The 21896-nt window shown below is 40.6% G+C and overlaps 1 protein-coding gene across 3 annotated transcripts in view; it reads right to left on the bottom strand.

Annotated features, from left to right (window-relative positions):
• TNKS (tankyrase) overlaps positions 1-21896 on the bottom strand; it is a 139949-nt gene that overhangs the window by 5958 nt on the left and 112095 nt on the right. For 2 of the 3 annotated variants that reach the window (XM_062637562.1, XM_062637564.1), the window contains 14 exons: positions 19658-19737; positions 18515-18660; positions 17333-17498; positions 14455-14674; positions 14078-14187; positions 11377-11565; positions 9807-10080; positions 9047-9129; positions 6287-6407; positions 5567-5664; positions 4152-4226; positions 2875-2980; positions 1841-2027; positions 921-1077 (listed from right to left, as the gene is read on the bottom strand). In XM_062637562.1, coding sequence (XP_062493546.1) covers positions 921-1077; positions 1841-2027; positions 2875-2980; positions 4152-4226; positions 5567-5664; positions 6287-6407; positions 9047-9129; positions 9807-10080; positions 11377-11565; positions 14078-14187; positions 14455-14674; positions 17333-17498; positions 18515-18660; positions 19658-19737 — 2012 coding nt within the window. The remainder of the gene's footprint in view (positions 1-920; positions 1078-1840; positions 2028-2874; positions 2981-4151; positions 4227-5566; positions 5665-6286; positions 6408-9046; positions 9130-9806; positions 10081-11376; positions 11566-14077; positions 14188-14454; positions 14675-17332; positions 17499-18514; positions 18661-19657; positions 19738-21896) is intronic. The other variant, XM_062637563.1, reaches the window with a different exon arrangement.

The raw sequence follows: 21896 nt of genomic DNA, 5'->3' as shown, positions 1-21896 counted from the left end.
GTAAGAAGAGGCTGAGGCAGATGGGTTTGTTTAGTTCAGAAAAGGAAAGGCTTTGTGGGACCTCATAGCAATCTTCTGGTCACATATGGAAGGCTACTGAGAAAAAAGACCCAGACTCTTTTCTGAGCTGTGCATCAGGAGAACGAGATTAATTAAAACATCGGAGGTCCCTATTGGATTTTTTTACTCTGAGGATAACTAAGCACAGGAACAAGCTGCTGAAGGAGGCTGTAAAACACTGTTCTCTGAGGGTCTTTGAGACCTGTGTGGTTAAAGCAAGCCCTCAGAGATCTGGTCTGAACTGAGTGTGAACAAGAGGCTAGCCTAGGTGGCCACCCCAAGGTTTCTTCTAGCCTGAACTTGATTTATAATCCTGGAGCCATCCAGAGGAGTAAGCAAACCACTTTTCTAGACTAAAGGTCTAGCTTATTATCTGAGTTATTCAGATTAAAAATCAGCTCCTGAAGATTGCTTTGTTTTCAGCTGCCATTTAAGGGTACTGTCTGGCAGCCAGTGACACTGCCATTGCTGGCAATCTACAGGTAAAAAGCCCAAAATCCTCAATATATACAAGAGACCCAGAAATTCACTGTTCTTACTACGGCAGTAATGCCAATAAAACACAATGGGAGAAACAGTGCCTACTGAGAGAAAACTAAAACTCTTAATAGGCTCTAGCAGTGCAGCACAGGAGGAATTAGGCAATTCTGCATGGTGTAAATGAGAGCTGCTCAGTGGATAGACATAGCATTTGCTGGCCCGATACAGTTCACTGATTGTTTCCACATTTAAATGGAAAACAACCCTATAAATAATAAATCTAATCAACCTGGCTTTCACAGCGAAGTTGGTATGGAAACCAATCATTCCCTCTCCAAGCTCTTTGCCCTTGCAAAGCCAGTCCTTGCAAACCTACATACCTGTTCTCCTCTATAGATAACATATTCAGCGTATGCAAGTCCATTCACGCTTGGCCTGCCAATAACAGAATGGTGCCCTGGAGGGGCATGAGCCATTTTCATTGTGCTGAACTGAAGAAAGGATTTTCCAAGGGTCACTCTGCAGAAGAGCATTTGTCTAAAAGGAAAAGAGAAAACATAATTTTCATCTCTCTTACTAGGAACTGCATGCTTCCAGAATGATTTCAAACTTGTGCTTATTTCATCACAATTAATTTCTCAAGGCTTTTTGGAGAAACAGGTGTAGAAACCAGTTCTAAGGCTGTATAAAACCTGTCACACACAAACAAAAAAGTCTTTCTTGACATGCAGAAGGGAAAACGCATACTTTGTTCTTTGTTTGGCCTTCGCGTGAAGGCCTCTCCTAGTTCATTCTATATAAAGCTATTGAGATACGAAATTGTGTTCCTACCAGCAGGGTATGGGCAGGTGTCAAAGTGCAAAAAGCACTCTGATCTGCTCCAGTACAAAATAAAGCTGTGATTAAGTCCCATTCACCACCTCCAAAATCATCTGATCCATGGTACACTATACCACTGGACCACCACTCTGCACTGCAGTTTTGTTCTGATAGTGCCTGGAGTGTAATTGCTATTTTCATCTGACACTTCATTTTCAAACTTGCTGTTTCAGGCCTCTTTCCCGCGACACAATTCACTTTGATTTATACTCACTGTATGCTTAGATGTAATTTTTGACCTTTCTGTGTGACTCGCTGTATTTATAACCTTTTATGTTTAGCCTTGACAAATGGAAAACTGCATTTTTCCAGCCATGACCAAGCTCAAGTGGCTGTTCTTTCCCTGCAATTCACCCTGTGCCAGGATCATAAAAACCAGGGCAGCCAGAATTATGCATAGGGAACTCTGCTGTACTCATACCTGTGGCAGATATAACAGGACCTGTCTTTGTGTGTGGGACAGCCCGTTCCTCCCCCTATCCCATACACATATTGGTTGCTTTTCGAGGAGTTCTCAGCGAAGTAAATCCCAGCTCCAAACATTCCTCCAATGTATGCATGTCTTTCATCAAATCCTTTGTGAATGATAGCGTTAATAAAAGGAGACCCTAGAACAGAAATGACATGAAATGATACATACTCGTTAAGCTCTATCGTAACACAGGACTCTCTGTCAAGAGGAGCTTGTCTGCCTCAAATAGACCATTAAATACCACAAAGCACACTCAGTCAGCTGGAAGGGGGTGATACCCAGCAGGATGCAGTGATGTGTGGGATTTATCGTTATATACCAAGATCCCACGTGTGACTCATATTTCTTACTCATTTCCCAGATCTCATTAAATGGCTTTCCCCCCACTCACATTTCAGTGCAATTTATCTTGTCAATGCACACCTTCTCCAGCAGTCAGTAGTGATTACGATGGGGTAAGGTCTTAGGACAATCATAGCCAAAACCAATTTCCTATGCAGAATCACAGAAAGATCTAGGGCAGAAGGACCCTCAGGCAACTGTCATCTGTAGGCACTTCTGGATGCTTCTAGAGAACATCTGGCTGAAACTCATGGTTGGTTTTGATTTCTTACCCTGATGGCTGCCTGCAGCACCAGAGTAAAATGATTTTACTGTGTGTTGCTCCCCTCTTTTAGAAGATACTCTTTCTCATAGCAATGTAACATCCTCCCAGCAGCTTTACTGGAAATGACTAAGATACGGCTTAGCAAAAAATTTTTCTTTTGGAAGAAAGAAAAAGTATTTTTTCTCTATTGTAGCTTTTCGGATTGCAGTAACCACACAGACCAACGTCACCACCCCCACACCCCTCCATTTCCAATGTACAACTACTGTACAGGATGGTGACACAGCAACGTTGACATTGCCTGTGGGTCCTTGGAGGCTGGTTTGTTTTTTTTTTGTTAAATACCAGTACTTATGAACAGAGATCACTTCCTTACCATGAAACAACATGCGCTCATTGTGATGATTATGATTCTCCTCTGAGACCTCCTTCTGCCTGTGACAGAATCTCTCTCGCAACTTCTTGTTCACGACCTTTTGAATCTGCAGTGGTACAACAGGCCCAAGCATACTTGAATTGGAATTGAAAGGGAATGTAGTTTGACAGTTTGCATAAATTTGACAGGGAAATGGAGTAAGACATATGAACAGTATAAACAAACCCCATGGCTGCTGCGCATGCAAGGCTCAAGCCTTTCAAACAAGCTGGTAGCACACGTTTACAAGGGGTTAAAGCTACTGTGAAAGTGCAGCCAAGAGTTCTCAGGCTCTGTCCCTCAGAGCCTGTAATACCACCAAGACCTACAAACTGCCTGAAATGCCTTCCGTCTCTGCTTTGAGCTCTGTTGAACAATCTGGGCCAGCTTTCTGAAGCCTGCTGTCTGGCTTAGGTTGAATTTTTTATGAAAAGAAACAACTTCTGAGGAAAGAAATTAGAAGATATACTGTTTAATCTATCTCGAGACATGGTTCCAGCCATGTGCCCTAATGCCACTGTGGTTCCTTATAAAGGACTTCCTCTTTGGTTGGGAGTAGGATGGAAGCAGAGTTTATGTCAGATGTACGATCTACTGGGACAATTGCAAAGGTTCTGCACAAGCTCACTTTTCAAGCAGAGAGGTAGCAGGGTGCTCAGGAACTGAGTTCTGTTCTGATACCCTCTACTTCCTCCTCCTTGCAAAAAGGAGCAAGTGTACTCTTCCTCAGAAATACAGCAGTCCATTTTCTGATATGCCAGGGCTTTTAAAAGGTATTTTTCTAGTTGTGAGATGCAAAGGAGGTGGTGTCAAGATCCAAAGTAGTATAGGGAGATAAAAACTTTTAATAGAACGTCATGCTCATGCCTTCCCCCTCACCCAAAATCGCCTTTAAAAAGGCAAGAAAAGACTCACTGAGAAAAAAAACCTGTGCTGCAAAATCAAGTACGGAAGTTATAGTCCTCTCAAATTAAAATCAGGCTGTGAAACGTAAGGCAGGCTCTTCAATATCAGTTCTTCAGACTGCTTTTAGAGCGCAAGTGGACACTTCTCCCTAATCCCATGTGCAGAGCACACAGTCTAATTTTAGCATTTAGCACTTGCCGTAACTCTGCTCATGAATATTATCTCAACAAAGAACTTTAAATATAAAAGGGCAAGCCACTTAATCAATTGTGACTGCTCACATAAGTACCAACTGATTTTACCTCACAGAATTAAGAGGTTTTGAAACTTACCCTGATGACATTGTACCTGTTGAAGATCCCACCAGCATTTCCACCATCCCGATGCTCCCGGATTGTACTCTGCATCTGCATAAAAGAACACAGCTGAATGTTCAGCACATAAAGCTTGCTAGCAAGGCAAAGTATTAATGCAATACCTCAGTATACCACTGGCAACAAGAGTCAATCTTCTGGACAATTAAAAGGTGTAAAAAACCCAACCCCAATTCTCAGTTCTGAGCTGCTGTAGACCCTTATTCTCAGGCACTCAATGTGCTATGCTGTTTGGCAGTAGAGAAATTGGATGATGCAATTACCCAACCTTGTAATGAAAATCTACACAGGAAAAAGGAGAATAGTGGCACTTGTTATCAAAATTACACACAACTAGAACACCCGCTTTAGATCAGAAAAAAATGGAATCTTTGAAAATGAATACACAAAAAGATAATTTTGATGTAATAACAGATGTGTTTCTAATGAGTTCAGTTTATATTTCCTAGTGATAGGAAAATGCTTGCACTGTAGATTTTCGTATGTCATTAGCAGCCCCTGAGAATTTCAACAGATTCATGGTGTCTTTTCCAGAGGTATTTATAGCTACAGCAGCGTTTAGTTACAGCTCAAATAATTACCCCAATTTACTCTGGCAGACAAGTCCCCCTTTCTGTCAGAAAAGTTTATAACAGGGATCTGCACAAACTCCAGTTTACACAGGCACTAAACAAAAATATTTCAGGTTAAGCTGGCAGCAATCCTGAATATTTAGACTTTTAAAAAGACTCCAAACACTTCCATGCCACTGTGTAGGAACACTACACAAATAGCAAGTGCACAGTAAAATGGAGTTATCTTCCAAACACAACTCTTCGGAGCATCTCTTTTCTGTTATGATTTTTCTTTCAAAATGGTATCTGCTTGGAGTTTACTCAAATAAAAGAGCATGTGTGTGTGGGAGGCAAAATTACAGTCAATTTTCAATTATCCAAGAGCTGTTTATCTGGGTTACAGATTAACTACGCCACTGAGACAAGAGAAAACAAGCTGGTTTACAGCCAGAAAAGAGTCTGAGCAGAAAGAATGCCTACAGACTTGCAAGACCGTAATCCCTTGTTCTTCATGGGTCCACCTGTCTGTGGAAACCCTTGCTAAAAACACAACAACAACAAAGCAAAATTGGGATAACGCTAAGTAACCAAACAGAGCACTTAAAAAAAATAGGCAGGACACAGCAAAATAATTTCCATCATTGCTCTACAAAAAAAGACAAATGAACAGCCCTAAATTTCATGTCTGAACTACACAATTCATACATCAAAGCATATTTTATCACTTTCAACATGCAGTGCATGCTTTAGCTCTGATGGGCTATAAATGAACAGAGAAATACACAGTCACTGGAGCTTTAAGAAATGTATTTGCAATACCTCCTCTTCGACAGACTGATACTCCTTATCATCAGGAGCAAGGTCAAGGAGAATGGTCCCCTGACTCACACAGTGGAAAGTCAAATAAGGATTGGTGCCTGCAAAGAGAAGGAATTAAATGAGTAAAAATCAACAGGAGAAAACAATAGCAGCTCTATTTGTATTCATCATTATTACCCCTCTTAAATAACCCCAGTACAGCAGGAAATGGAAAACAAACACAAGGCAGAAGCACAACATTAAAAAGATAAAGTGCTTCCGTTGGCAGCAGAGGCTTTTAAAGAGAGATGGCAAATGCATGTGGGACATAATTGCGTTTTATTGTTTCCGCTGTCAAGAGAAGCATCCTAGAAGTGTGAAGTAGCAAAAAGCTCCATCAGGTCCGTCCTTCAGGATCCAGCTGGCCTGTGGGTAAGTGTGTAGAGCAAATCAATCCAAAAGCTCCTGCCTGGGTCAAACAGAGTCCCTGGAAATGGGCACAGCCTCCGCAGCTGTCTCAGGGATGTCCATTCTCTGGAAAGGCAAGTGACTACTCACACTCCTGTATGCCCTCAATATACCCATTACTTGTCACAACCGACCCAGCCACCAGGTCTGCCAGCGTCATGTTCCTGACGTATGGATTCTTTCAAGTCCCGGTGACAATGCCCACATTTACAGAAGATGACTTCTGGGAACCTCCTGTATGCTTAGACTGACCAGTAAAAATGTCATATTTACCTTGCTGCCCTCCTAGAAGCCTCTCCACACCTTTTATTAATTTGTGGCGGTGTCCGTACGCATTGATCCCAATTTCCTTAAGCTCCTCGTGCCCCATGTCTGCCAACACGTCCAGGGTTATCTGGAAAGGCAAAAGACCACAAAAATCAGTTGCCAAACCTGGCCCGATTCCCAAGATTGAAGACCCATCAGTTCAGAAAATGGAATGCATTCACGGTGCAGCCAAGAGAGTATATGTATTTTATGTTTTACTGCACTTCTAATTGCTGCCACCTTCTGGCAAGAAGCCTCTCCCTATTACAGGACCATACCCAGCTGCCGCAGCCTGAAGCTGTGCAAAACTTCATTCTCTTCCAGCAATTAACAAGAGCTGGTTCTCACAGGAAGTTCTCCAAAACATTTTTACTTACATAGGCAGAGGATGCATGGAAATGCTGGGACAAATCTGGGAATATTTTTGAAGCAAAGTTTCACATTGCTGCACAATTCATTACTTTCACTATACAAACAGAAATGATTATTCTATAAGCTTAATAATAAATGCGAAGTGTGTTTCACACCAGCATTAGTATGGTGTGTGCTACTTTTGTGTATATGCTTGCATTTGGATCAAACTCATAGGTCAGCTATGCCAAATCATGCTCAACTATTACACTATTTTTGGAACTAATCAGCAGTAGGAGGACACAAAACTATTCACTTGGTTGCAATCTATGAATACATTTACAATCACCTAACATGGTTTTAAATTTCAAGGTCACAGATTACTGGTCCAAGCAGAAAGGCAATAAAACATGATGTCAAATCAACATTTCTTTAAAGAACAGGAGGTAAAAGCTAAATAAAGTACACATTTTTATTCCTACAAAGCAATTGTGCACTGAGGCGATTCTGTGAAAATCGAAGATTTCATCTGGACAAGACAGTTGTATAAAATCTACTTCCAAATTCACATGTTAAACTAGAATGGGAAGCTCAAAAAATAATGGGAAACCATATAAGTTGATTTGAAAGGATCTGTATTGTTTGCACAACTGAACTTGCAGGTCTGCACTCTGTCCACTACAAACTGAGTATCTTTAATTCAAAAGAAAGCAACTCAAGCAAGGAATTAATAGCCACACTGAACATCTGTCTAATTGAGCAGAAAACAACCTACTGGGACTGCTGTGGAAAAACTACTGAAGACATTCATCACATGCAGTGTTCAAGACCAGGTTGGACGAGGCCTTGGGTGATATGATTTAGCGTAAGGTGTCCCTGCCCACGGCAGGGGGGTTGGAACTAGATGATCTTAAGGTCCTTTCCAAGCCTAACGATTCTATGATTCTCTGCAGCAGAACGTTAAAAAAAATGCAGAAGAAACCCAGACATTAGACAGCATCAGGAGGAGGCTAGAGCCAAGGTGAAAAAGCACATACAAAGGTACTGCAGTACTTGGGAAAAGCAGCTTGAAACAATAAACTTAAGGAAGATGAGCTTGTTTTCACCTCCTCACAAGAGGAGCTAAATGGCTTCAAAATGATGAATGAATGCAGTGAATCTGATCTGCATTATTAAATGTTATTAGTAGGGGAAGATCTTAAAAACAGGTTAGGAGTTGAAGAATCAAAAATAGAACAAAACCTGCATGGTAAGAGGAGGGTGTGAAAACAATAGGAAAAAAAAGAAATGTGAGTAGAATATAGGCTGGTTTGAGGTTGGTTTGCTTAACAGAAGCAGTTCCAAATTAAAGAGCTTATGCTTCTTATTTAAGAAAGAAAGAAAGACTATGGCATTTTAACTTTGGGGAAATACCTCCTGTAATATTTCATGGAAAGAGTTGGAACCTTTTCTGTCAGTGACACATTGCATTTCATATGTTTGCTTCCTAACCCCTCATAAAAGATTAGCAGCAGAGGCCTGGGGAAAAATGACCATCAAATCCATTCTCTTACACTGGTACCTGGTACTTTTTACTTTCACCACTGTGTCCATCTCACTCATGTGAACAAATAATCTATTTAACCCTAACATGTTAAATTTAAGAAACAGCACATAAAAAAAAAAGAGTCTACAATTACATTAGAAGTATTTCCGCTTTAAAAAGTAATGTAAGTTTGAGAAACTGTTCCATTAGTTCTATTCTTCTCATATATTGTGAATTATTGGTAAATCTTCAGTGTTTTGCCCCCACCTCTGAATTCCATTTGAGACTTGTTAGCCCTGTAAAACCCAGTTAGTGCTATAGTCTTAACTTATTAGGAAATACAGGTTCTGCATTCTCTAGTGCGATTACACCCTAGTAAACTAGATGTTTTAATTCAGCTTACAGTCTAACAGGAAGGTTTCCTAGATCTAATCAAAGTATCACATGCAGCACTGCAGGTGGTGAAAGGCTTGTCTGGATTTGAAGACTGCTGAAGGACAAGCGCAAGTGACATTCCAACCCACCTTTGTTACAGCTGTCATGTTCAAAGTTCACAAGGTGCAAAGTAACTCTCAGAATACAAGCCAAACTGGCAGTCATTATGTATGTATAAGAAAGTGAAAGATACTGGATATCTGAATCAAACAACAAAAGTGATTTTCACAGGTTTCTCCACTTCCCCATAAAGTACCTGGAGACTCATTCGTTGTTTTCTTGGATCTACTTGTTTTTCTGTACATGTGAATTTGTGGTTTTTTGTTTCCCTTTTTCAATTAGAGAATGAAAATATGACTCAAATTCATTAGATTAATCTGTCTTTTAAACATATAGAGATGAGGCTTGCCATTTACCTGTTCTGTCTCAAAGATGTCCCGAAGGTGTTCAAGACCCAGGCTTTTTAGGAACTGGGTAATGTTCATGTCAAGACCAGAAACTATAAGAGAGGAAACAAGACATTATATCCTACGCACCTGAATTTAAAACAAACAATCCACAAAATAAACTAAAAATCAAGCAATACCTCTGATTCTCTCAAAATTCCAAACTCTGATTCTTTTTACAACCTATTTGTCTGTGTCTATAATAAACAATCCAATTCCACATTGTGTAAAAGCTCAGTGCAAAGCTCAACACTGTTCCCTCCTCAGAATCAACTATTAAAAAGCATAAGTGATCTGTGGCAAATACAGGCTCATATTGCAAAGAAAAGGAAAGGAAGGGTGAGTGTATTTTTGCTATGTAATCACCCAGATGCTGACATAAAGCATGCATTCCAGATACTAATCAAAGGGTTTAAAAAGCCTTAGCAAAATCCCCCAGCCACCACAATCATAATTCCTTCATCAAAATAATTCTCATTTGATTTTTCTGTATAAAATCAACAACGAACATCTGGGTATCTAATCAGATCTGCTGTTGTTGTCAGACCTAATCGTTGATGGCAAACACAGATGAACAGCCAACAATGCTCCTAGAAGAGCACATGAAAACAAGAGCAAGCATCAGACACTTCAAAACACAGATGACATTTCAAGTTGCACAGTATTTTCTGGCTAGTCAGAAATGCTTTTCAGATAAAGCAAGGCCTATTGTGATACTAAGCTACTGTACTTCTGGCAACGTAAACTTGTCCAGCAGCAAATGCACCTTCTCCTTCCTTCCTTTCAGTTCCTGCTGCTCCATCACCAGCATTTGATGCACCTCCAATGGCTAGTTCTGCCAGCGGCCCAGTGAGGTTATCTATACTGCTGGCAGCAGAGAGACAGGATGGCGTAGATGCTGGTGAAATCACAGAGGCACTAACAACAGTAGCTTGAGGCTTAAAGCATGTAGGCAAAGCTTCTGGAGGCATCGCATCTATCAGCAAAGCTCGGATATCATCAGCCTGAAAAACAGAAAGAACATTCAACATGAGGTTATGTTCTCCTAAGTCATCAATCTCTGAAATGAATTCTTCTTTGAATTTGTTTTTGTTGATTTCTCTGTTACCCCATTAAAAGGAAAACACCAACGCAGGAATTCACGGTTGCAAGAACATTCTGATTCATTGTGATAGATGAATTGGGTTCTCCCCACTTCTAAAGGTAGGTAAGAAGGTACATCTAATTTTCTTTCTGGCAGAATGACTTTATAGGTTTTAAAGCCAGGAAGAGCGATGCAGCAACTTTACCTGAAATCCTTCAAAACCTAAGCCAGACAATGCCATCTCATCATTTCTCTGTCAGGCTTAACTTCTAGTGAGTATTCTGTCCTGGATCAAGGTTTCAGTGGAAAGACTACAACTGCCTTTGCTATAATCACATCTTACACGGCCACCATAAAAAAAAGGAGCTACAGGAGAAGTATGAACAGAACAACTGCATTCCGCCTTTGTTGACTAAATTAAACAGGACCCTCATCTTCAAGAATTTCCTCCTTGCACATTCTTGTAGAACATGATTAAGACATCTTTATATTCCTCCAGAAAAATCATATCCCTCATCACAAAGCAAGTGTTCTAGAGCTCAGGTTATTCTTGAGGATATTTCTGGAACTCTCCATAAATCAATAGCCTTAAAAGGTACACTATAACCAGACAGTATCCAAGTTGGTTGCATTATCTATTCCACCAGGTCTGGTTAATCTGGGACATACAAGCTCATGTAAGCTTATTAGGCTCTTAACCAGCCACCACTAACAAAAATGTTTCTGGATGCCAGTTTTAGAAGAGGTTTGATGGCAGATCTTAGAATGTTGTTTTGGAGCTAGACAGAAAAAAGACTGAGGTAATATATAGGCACTGAACATAATTGTCCTCTAAGTGATCCCATTCCTCTAAAGACACATCTGATTTTCCTCCCAGGTTCAAAGAAATCATCACCAACAGGACACAGACTGATCTCATCAGACACATTTCAGAGGTTTATTTCTGACAATGAGGATATTGATCCCAGGAGTGAATCAGATCCATCCCAGGAGTGGAGCAAACATTAAATCACAAGTCACATTAAGATCGCAGCCAAAGAAAAAACCTGGACCTATGGGTAAAAAGTCAGACAGGCACCCTGGAGATGCTCATCTCCTTCGACATCAGCACAGTGAAAGCTGAGGACTGCTGATGCCACGGAGCCATAGAAAGCCATTTAATATGCTGAGCAAATCCTCCAGGGCAGCTGTGGCTGGCATGCTAGCATGAACTTACTGTTGCCAGGTCTAACGGTGTCTGACCCTCTTGATTCTTCATGGTTGGATCTGCTCCATGAGCTAACAGCAGAGCACAGAGCTGTGTCCTTCCTTTTTGTGCAGCTTCATGCAACGGTGTGAACGCCCATTTATCTGTTGCATTTACGCATGTATTATATTTGATCAACAGTGCTGCTATATCCACATGCTGGAAAACATAAGAACATCTTAATCAACGTGACACCGGTAAAACATATATTTCCTTTTTCCTGATGGAGGTAATGGTGCTTAGGCATCCCTGTAATTTCCATTAACTCTCTTCTCTGCCTCCTGTGTCTATGTAGCAGCACACCTCTTCAGGTACCACTTTATACTGTAGCTCCAAGGCCATCTGTATCTGTACACTACCATATCATCCACCAGCACATGTAAAATTGTTATCAGGCACAGAATTATATTTCTGCCAAATCACCCCAAGTACATAGCACGAAGTTCATGTCACCTGCAGGAGCAGACATGCTACCTGATCCAGCATAAAACTGGTAAGAGTTAACTGTCAAATATTTGCAGACAAATTTACAGGGCTGCAACACTTGCGGTATCGGAAGCTCTAAAGATCTATGTATGGTACAATTGGGCCACCACTTAAATGTCCGTACGCAGAAGTCTTCATTGTACTTTATGCCTGTCTTGCGATTTCTTGCAAGACTTCGCACTCATCTGTGGCAGATTGTTCTTTCTCCAATCATATTAGTAACAGGACTGATAAAACACATTACGTGTGACATAAGGAACAACTGTCTTAAATAAGCTATAAAAGTAATGGACTTATAACAGCACAGTTCCATCAATACCCCATTCCTTTAAGTTTTTCAAGTTCAAATCAGGGAACAGAAAACTGGCAGATAAAAATTCTGGCTGCAATTACTTGTGCGATACAACTAAGAAATAGAAAAGAAGGCAGTCAAAATGAGTTACTGGGAACATGAAACACTGCAATTGTAAGCAAAAGCACAAAGACTTGCCAATAGATTTCATTTATCCTTTCAAAGGCAACCAAGTGACTCTCAGCAGCTCTCATAAAAGGGCTTGCTCTCTGAATAAGCATGGTTTGAAAAGACTGGCAATCTTATTCTTCCTCTCTGCCAAGCCTTTAAATCAATTGCTGTTCCTGTGACTTTTCTGCCACACGAAACTACTGAGGGACACACAGCATGAAGTGCTGGGTGGGAGAACTGAAGATACTTTGTGAGAAAAAAGTGGTGAAACCTTGCCAGCTATGAACTCGTGAAACCAGCACTCATCTCCTTTCTACCTCCCATCACAGAGAGCTGAACGAGCCGATGACAGCTCAGAGAGCAGTGTGGGCTGCCATGGAAAAGGTATACAGCAGCTCTTAACCAGATAAGCTGAATGGAAAAGCACCAAACACGGCCTCATTAACTTTTCTGAGAGGCAGCAAGGCAACCACATTAGAATGGTATTATGATTTTTAGAAGTGATAAACAGCCTGAACCAATTTCTAACATTTCCTATGACAGTAAATAATGTTTTGCCTTCATGTAAAATATGTGCTTTTGGTTTCCTGTGCTTGAAAATAAAGAACACAATCTTTGCAACAGAATTTATCTTTAGATCTAAGCAACATCCTGGGAATTTAATGCTTATGGCAGATGCTGGTGAACAATATTGCTTGGTATTAGGACCAGTATCAGAAAGAATTGTGTTGCATTTCCAAACCTTCAGCAGGATTTGGAGCTTTTTGCTCTTTAGGATACTGGTATCCCAGACTAACAGAGAACCAATGCAAATGATGCAAGCTGAGTTTCATTGAGATGCTCTCCTTAAAAACAAGGTGAATACTGTACTTTTTATTTCATTTGGCTCTCAAATGAAAGCAATCCTGGTTCTACTACAATCATTTTTCCCAGATTTTGCTCTTCTTGTGCCAGCTAATAACAGACAAAGCATGTCATGAGACCATCAAAAACCCTACCTCTTGAGCTTCACGTCCTCTGCCTAACTGTAACCACACTGTTATGATTATTTTTAAGAGACTTCTTTCTCACCTCATCCACAATTAACAGCTCCTTACAAGCAATCTATCAGGCATCTGTGCAACTGGTATGCACACAGATGCTTCCTCCCATATAGAGGAGGGCCTACCTCTTCCAAAACGGCTTGAATCAACTACTGCACCCCCACTGCAGTAGACAGCTTGCCCAGGAGGACATTCATACTACAAACTCAGTAGTCCTTCAAGACTATAGCTTTAGCAATAGTTCTCCACCAGATACCAGCTGTAATAGACCTCCGCTTTGCTGTCATCACCTAGATATGAACCCCTGACATTGTTTTCTTCCTTCCATCCAAGTCTTTCAGCAAAAATTTGAGGTCTTTTCTGTTTCAACAGCCACCCCAAATTTAACACTGTTCAACGCTATGCATCTGCTTGCCTGCATAAAAGCTATGTTCTAGTAGACTTTCCGAAACCCAGCTTTTAACTGCTACAACACCTGAATCTGTGTTTGATTTAGATCTGTAGGGCTGCAAACAGGACTCACAATAGCAACTTAGCCCAAGAAGTATTTCATGCCATCAAAACCTATGAAGAAATAAAAACTATATTCACAGAAAGACAGCTGCAAAATAACTGGCCTTAGATGTGACTTTAAGGAGTTCCTTGTTGGTCTACTCAGGGCAAGAATGCCTGCACTTACCCCATAGGATGCTGCATTGTGTAGGGGGATTAACCCTCCTTTGTCCTGGGCATTAACATCAGCACCATGCTCAAGCAGGTATTCAGCTACTTCCAAATTGTTGTAACCAGCTATAGAAAAGGCACAGGAAAAGAAAGCAGGTATTAGGAGAACTAAAGAAAAATTATTAGACAGAAAAGCTAAAGCAATTTTTTGACTGCAAAAGCTTCTCTTTCCTAGTAACTGTATTACCTCCTGAAATACAGCTGCCATAGTTAACAGCTGTCTGTACAGAACAATCCTCTGACATTCTTACTATACCAATCCTGGTTTTGGTGATTAACTTCTGTAGCCCTATCATCAATATACAAGCCTTCAAACCCTGGTGAGTCACCCACCTGCAAGATGTAGCGGTGTTGAATTTCTTCCCTGGGTGTCTCTGCAATTGATATTTTCTTGAGTACACAGCTTCTGCACTCGTGCCAGGCACCCCTTCTTGGCAGCATCTAGCAAGGCAGCATCTCCTCGCAGCAAGTCCTGGATATCCGTGTCTCCTTCTTTCACCAAATCTAGAGGAGTGTTCCCATCTCGATTCTTTTTTGTTGGATCAGCTCCATGCTGGAAAGAGCAAAGTGGAATGCTACTGTCACAACCGTGAGCAGAGCGCTGCACATCAGTGTGTCACTATTTTGCCCTATCCACAAGATAGGAGGTGGAGGATTTTGCCCATCTGCTATCATGAGGTAACCACTGTATAGATTAGTAGGCACATGAGAATAAATTCAGAAGGCTGAGGCTTAAAGCACTAGTCTGCAACACAACTGCGCAAACCTCAACTCCACAGGCAAGAGTGTTGCCTACCTGCAACTGAAGCAGGTTCAGGAGCATAACCTGCATATAGCTATACTCTACTATCACAGCAGGTGCTAAAGAAAATCCATCTGCTAATACCTTGCTGGCCAGCCCTTCCTTTCTCCTGCAAACTGGCTGACAGAGGTGCTTTCTCAGCACATCTTTCTGATCTAGTGAAGCCAGGCCCCGAGTTGCACTAAATGCCACTCTGCTATTGAAAAGCACTTATTTCAGAAGAAAATTAGAAAAATACTGATTTCTACACTTTCCAACAGGTAACAGCACCATCTCCAGTGGTTTACAGGTCCTGGAAAGCAGTGAAAAAAAAATTTTGGTGGGCAAGTGGATTTGGATGACTGCTGGAGTGTATCTGTACTGGTAAAGCACACAGATCAGCCAGTGATAGGAACACAGTACTGGAGCACATGATAAGGAAGGGAACATACATTTACATACAGCATATGGTGTGAATCATTTCCACACACAACTTTGTGGGAGGACAGCTCCTTCTCTGTTCACTCTCAGCAACAGTAGGGATAAAAACAAAGACAGATAAGGCAGAGGCAGCTGCTGGCATAATAGCTCTCTGGCTGGCCCCTTCAGAATAATCAAACACAGTGGTCCAACCCTTGCCAGTAAGATTACTCTGCCATTTCTCACTGGGTATGCTGGCAAAGCTGCATTAGTGTGTACCACAGGGAATGAGCTGGAGGTGGGGAGAACAGAAGGAATTAACTGCCCTGTTTTTGGAAGCAGCAGAGCAATGCTCAGGGTGTGAACGGTAAACAGCAAGGGACAGAATATTGATTACTCAGAACCAGTTACATATATATACAGTGCTTTTGGGAAGAGAGGGCTCTTAGTACAAAGCCTTTGCAACTGCAATGACTTCTCCAAGATAAAACCTCAGATCCCTTAACTTAAAACTCATCAAAATCAGAGCTATTCAAATACTCTCCAGAATAAACACCTAAATTAAGAGGCAGTGCCTCTTGAGACTTTTTCAAAGACACAGAAACAAATGAATGAAGTAATTTTAAAGAAAGGTGATTAAAAAAGAAAGTCTCTCCAAAATGCCTGCACTTTTGTTTCCTTCTTCAAGTAAACCAGGACAGAAAGAGCGCATGTCAGGAGGAGTCAAGCTCGACATCCATGGCTCAGCAGAACTGACAGCACTGCCAGCTGGCATAAGAGATGCAGCAGGAGAAGCCCTGAGCAAACTGCAGTGTGAGAACATATCCATGGACACCCAGAGCCTTTACAAAACTGTGTCACCTTAAGGGTGTATTTAGCTCTAGTGCAAGAGAAATTTCAAAAAGAAAGATTTCAGCACTTCTCTGTTTCCTGTCGTACATTCATTCTGGACCCCTTGAACACAAAAAAATGGCTACATCCACAGTGGAATTATCAGAAGAACCCAGATACCTCCAATGTCTATAAAGCAACGCTGTGCTTGAGATATTATGAGTGCTCCTAGCTTGAGCTAACATCTGTACCACCTGTGTTACCACCACGCCATAAGCGTGCTTGCTTCACAGATATCTCTGAATATCTTCTAGTTTCTACTGCAGATGCATTTCAAATGGATGTGTTACCCCCTTTGAATGTTTTTTTTTTTTTTTTTTGGTAAGCAAGTGAAAGAATTCATGGGATAAGAGGGAAATAGTGGGGCTTTACAGCAGCAAATGAAGTGGATGGGGAAGAGCCTCATCATTTTAAGACTATCCATATCCATACTCCTCTTTTAAATGCTGTGCTTCAGAGGGACACGAAGTAAGCAAGACTAAAAGGAAAACTAGGATATGCAAGAAATACTGCTCTAGCTCTCTCTTTACCCTCCAATGGCAGGATATGACCTTCTATTAAGAAGTCTCTCAAATTCCTGTTTCTCACTGGAAACATGTAGGCATTACCTCATGCCTTTTATGATTTCTTACACTAATTATAATGAATATTTATGCATTTCCTCCAGGAGCTTGACAAGATTAGACATTAACATTGCAGTTTTAAATTTCTTGTGTGCCAGACACCATCTAGGACCCACCTTCAGTGACTCCTCTGTAACACACTCTTGTATTTACAAAGCTTTACTTAGCTGCGGTAACTGCTTCAGAAAGGAATGAACAGGATAATGTGGTGACTTCTTTTTGTTTGCTATTTTTACACAAATCCAGCTTCTTCTTCCATTTTGAGAGTCTTGCCCTACTTAGCTAAGAGCATTAATACACGAACTGGAAAAATTAACTGCACTGATGATCCTTTGTAAGTGAACTGTCATTACACAAGAAACCACCTGACAACTGAAAATAGATTCAAAGACACCATAAAGAACTCACTGAATGCAATTAAGTTTGCATTAATTAATCTTCAGCAATAATAAACACATACACATTTAAAGATACATCTAAGAACTCCAGCACATACTTTCAAAAGCAGCTTGCAGATTTCGTATTTTCCTTTTGCTGCTGCTTCATGTAGAGGAGTGAATTTCCACAGGTCTGCCACATTGACAGAAGCACCGTGCCTCACTAAGAGCTCAGCCACTTCGTAGTGTCCGTAAGAGCAGGCATTGTGCAGAGGTACTAAGCCACTAATCAAAGAGAAAGTATTAATAGCTACAGAAAACAAAATCCAATATGCAATCATACAAAGTTCCAGTCGATAAAACTCCCATTTCCACAAGACATTATTGGTATCTTTCAGTTGTTCCCATTTTCATGGCTTTATTTCCCTGCTATTAAAACTTTAATTAAAACTTCATTATCCTCCTTCAGTTCTCACCCATGAGACCTTTAAATACGTAGCAAGCATCAATGTTACTTCTTCCACAAGCAAGTAAAACCAATGCTATTAACAACAGCCAAAACCTAAATTGCAAGAATCTCTACGTTCTGACTTTGGCTATTTGAGTGTAAATTTCAGAAAAGGTATATGACACTATAAAATGGGTTTGAAGCAGTTGCTAGTAAGCACTGCACACCTGATAGATACACAAAGATACCCAAACATTTCTTTCAGGGAGAGCCTGAAAATTCAGTATTGGAAATGTTTTAGCATTGGAAATTAATTATTCCCACCCTGAACCAATGCACTGCAATGAAAGATCAAACATAATGGTGCTATTCTATAGGATTACTTTGCAACTAATGCAAAAATTCTGCAACTGGTTCACATAATTTAACTGACTATTAACTGAGTAACTATATAATAAAAGCTATCTAACAGAATTAGAAAAATTAGGAGAGATAGTCCAGGAATTTTACCCATGCAACTCAAACCTCATTTTAGAACACTTGAAATAACTTAAAGACCTCTTTTAAGCAGATTAAAGTCTCCAAATGGGCAAAAGGGGGAAGAGAAGGATCATGTATTATAGTGACAAAGATGTACCTGACAACAGCTTTGCCAGAAAGCTAAGTATGCCTTAACGGGCCATAAATCTCCCTACAGTGATTTCAGGAACAATGCAGAACAAGAAGAAAGAAAAGAGAAAAATTTTCAAGAGAAAAATATGATGGTTACTGAATCCAAAGCAAAATGAACAGAGGGGAGCAGAAGTCTCACACTAATAGAAAGCAGCAGAGCATATCGTGGAATGAAATGTACCCTTTATCTTTGGCATGTACGTCTGCCCCATGGTGCAACAGATACTCCACTACCGATACGCGGTTATATCCTGCAGCAAAGTGCAGTGGCGTTGAATGACGGCCTTCCAAATCTCTACAGTTCACATTCTGAGGGCTGCAAAGTTGCTGTGAAGACAAAAGAAGAAACCAAAATCTAGTACAGAACTAAAACAAATCAAGCAAAAAACCAAACAAGAACAATCAAACAAACCAACCCCCAAACCAAAAGAAAACCTTACACTACCATCCTAACACAAAATCTGATGCATTTATTATTACACACCAATTTTTAGAAGTTAGGTTTCAGGAAATTTCTTTCCACTTAGGCAAAGTTAAAAAACAATGGCTGCTTTAAACTTATGACTGGACATACTTCTATAACAAACAAGACTTAGGTGATGGAAGCAACATGAAGATGCTCCTAATGTATTAAAAAGGGTGAGCCTCTAAATCATCAAGTGCCAGGAGGTCCAAGGCCATGTAACTTTCTTCAGCTATTACCATTTCCAGCTTATGCTGTCTTCATAAATCCTGAGCTTGGCAGTCACAGTTGTTGCTGGTGCACAAAAGTGCTGCTGCTAGAACTTTAATATGTATCACACTGAAGTTCAAGGTGAGAATGCATGCAGAATGGTTTATCTGCAGGCTCTTTTGCTCATGAACAAGATCAAACCTTTCTGTGATGCTGGGATTCTACGGCCTGACCCCTCACCCTTAGATTAAGGATGGGTTAAAACGTGAAGTCTGGTACTCATTAACAGTTCTGTTTGCTTGCCTTCTGATTGAACCATGCACCTGAGGCTTGCTTCTACTAAACTGTGGTTCTGAGGATCACAGGGTCCACTTCAAAGAATTACAGCTGCATCTGCAATACTGCATCTGAGACCATCAAAGACATGACGGTGCAAAGGACTGGGAGAATGAGCAACCCAAAACTCAGAGAAACACCTTAGGACATCTTAAAGCACTGCTTTCTAGAAAAAACAAATATGAGATTTGCCTTCCAATTTTTTACAATTTACCATCCACCATGCACTACTTCCATAACTCTCATAGCAGAGGCTTCCACAAGCTTTGCACAGCAATGCAAAGTGGAAAATTAACATGAATTGTTGAAACCTACCTTCACAGTTTCCAAGTCTCCAGCTTTGGATGCTTCTAATAACCGATAATCCACATCAGATGTGCGCACAGGTGTACTTTCTACATAGGGAGAAAGAAGTTTTAGGATTACTTAGGATCATTAAGTTATATTAACTTGTGCTCAACATTTTCAAAACTGGTGGGGAACAGTCTCTTGTCATTTGTAAAAACAAATGTGGAGTTGTGATGTTCAAGCTCATATTACCTAAATGGATATACAAGGAGCCTTAGTTTCAGTGTAAACCAGACAGATTTAGACTCCTGACATTTAGATTAAACTCTTGTCAGATTTAGAGCTGACATTATTCTGCCAAATGGAATTTCAATGCTTTGCTCATCCTATGTATGGTAAAAATGACTACTTCTGCATGTAAGAAATCTACATGCTCACTGGGACACATTCAAAGTTTTGCTGATGATCAGAAGCACCTTTCAGCAAACTGAATTGGGGCCAGTGAGCAGCCAGGGGTAAACATGCTCAATCCAGCATCTGAATTACAGCTTTTGCACTCTGCACTTGTGATTAGATCTCATACTATGAAGCAGTGAAAAGGGAATGGGATTTCTAAAATGTCCCTGGCCACATGGTTAAGTGCCTGCAGTTTTGTACTGCACTCCAGAGTAACAATGAGATCAGTCCCTTGTTATAAACATGGAGTGGTTAAAAACAGAATCAGAAGAATGATACGTGACTAAGAGGAAACCTTAAGAGAAAAAACGGTATCTCTATAAATTACTGTAAAATAATCAAAGGTTGTGGCATCAAAACTCTTTTTTACCCCACTTTTCGTTAGAAATATGGCTGTGAAAAAGGAAGCGTGCACTGAGGGAAGAGGAAGAAGTGGCTGGAAAGGAGCAGTGGATTAGCTGTCCCTAGAGCTCTTCAGTGTGGCTCAAAAAGGAGCTGAAAAGGCAGTCTTGATTACTTAATTTTTAAGAGAAACGGCTTTCTATTGTAGAAGCCACTCCTCTCAAGCTCAAGGACTTATGGAATGGATATTTTAGCAGCGTGTTGCCTGATCAGCGACAGAAATTACTTCCTAGTCCAAACAAACTGGACAAGCTGAATTTGGGCTTGTAATCCTCTGTGTAAGAATGCTGTAAGGAAGTCACTGTCTTCTTGTAATAAGCTAAACATATTCTAGATGGGCATGCAACTCCACCAAAAATACTTAAAAGACTTCTTTAAATGTAGAGAGAACTGATATTATGTCCCAGTAGGAAAATGCAGTGATGTGAGAAAGTACTTCTTACAGGCTAACAGTCCCTGCAGAATCCAGTCAATTCTTGACGTTGCAATATAATCTGTAACTGCAGTTTCCACAGGAGGGGAAAAGTAGGCATCATTACACAAGGACATTAACCTGTCTATCACTTCAATGTAATAGATGATCTTAAGGTCCTTTCCAACCCTAACCATTCTATGATTCCATGATTTCCTATTGCAGTCCTATTTTCTCTTCCTAACCTGTATTTTGTAGCCTTTTGTTACCTCCTTGCCTCCATACTCACTGCAGGAAGAGGAGGAAGAGGAAGTGAGAAGCAACTCCTACAAGCTCAACTGCTAGGTGAAGAAATGCTCTCAGTTGAAGGAAAGGCTAAGAAAGCTCAGGGAAGAGGGACAGTGGCACGTTTAATACAGCCAAAGCTGCCAGAAACTTTCCTTGAGTCTACCTCAGTCCTCAGGAGCAGTTCCACTAGCAAACAGTTAGAATCTATGATCTTAAAGGTCTTTTCCAACCCAAATGATTTTATGATTCTAAGTGATTCAAACAGATGCTGCAAGAGAAGGATGGCAGCAGGAGTTTGACACAAATGTTAGTGACTGTGGCAGAGTATAGCATGCATCAAACTCCTGTTGTTGGAGCAGGTTAAGATTTCAGTTCACAACTTCTTCACCTTAAGTTAAGCCTTCCCTTACTCTTTCCAACAGCATCACCACCTCAGTGTCCTGAGGTAGGGATAGGTGAGGCTAAATCCTACACTGGATCCAAAGCTCTGCTCCTTAGCAATTCTTTATTTCTTCTCTCTGGTTCTTGTCTTCATAAGATAGCAAATACACTAACTTCGGTGAGGATAAAAAAGGAAATCAATCAGAAACACAATCTAATTACTCCAGGAAAGAGAAATTTCAATTCCACTAGATTACAACTAGAGTACCAAAAAGTTGCACTGAGCAATGAAATAAAACCAATCTTACTCTTCAAGAAAAGCAAAAG

Source organism: Pezoporus occidentalis, unplaced genomic scaffold (assembly GCF_034315485.1).
Source record: "Pezoporus occidentalis ecotype Australia unplaced genomic scaffold, CSIRO_AGI_Poc_V1 ctg53, whole genome shotgun sequence".
In the NCBI taxonomy this organism is placed as follows: domain Eukaryota; kingdom Metazoa; phylum Chordata; class Aves; order Psittaciformes; family Psittacidae; genus Pezoporus; species Pezoporus occidentalis.
Note: the sequence above shows the minus strand (reverse complement) of the source record. Positions and strands in the feature narration are given on the sequence as shown.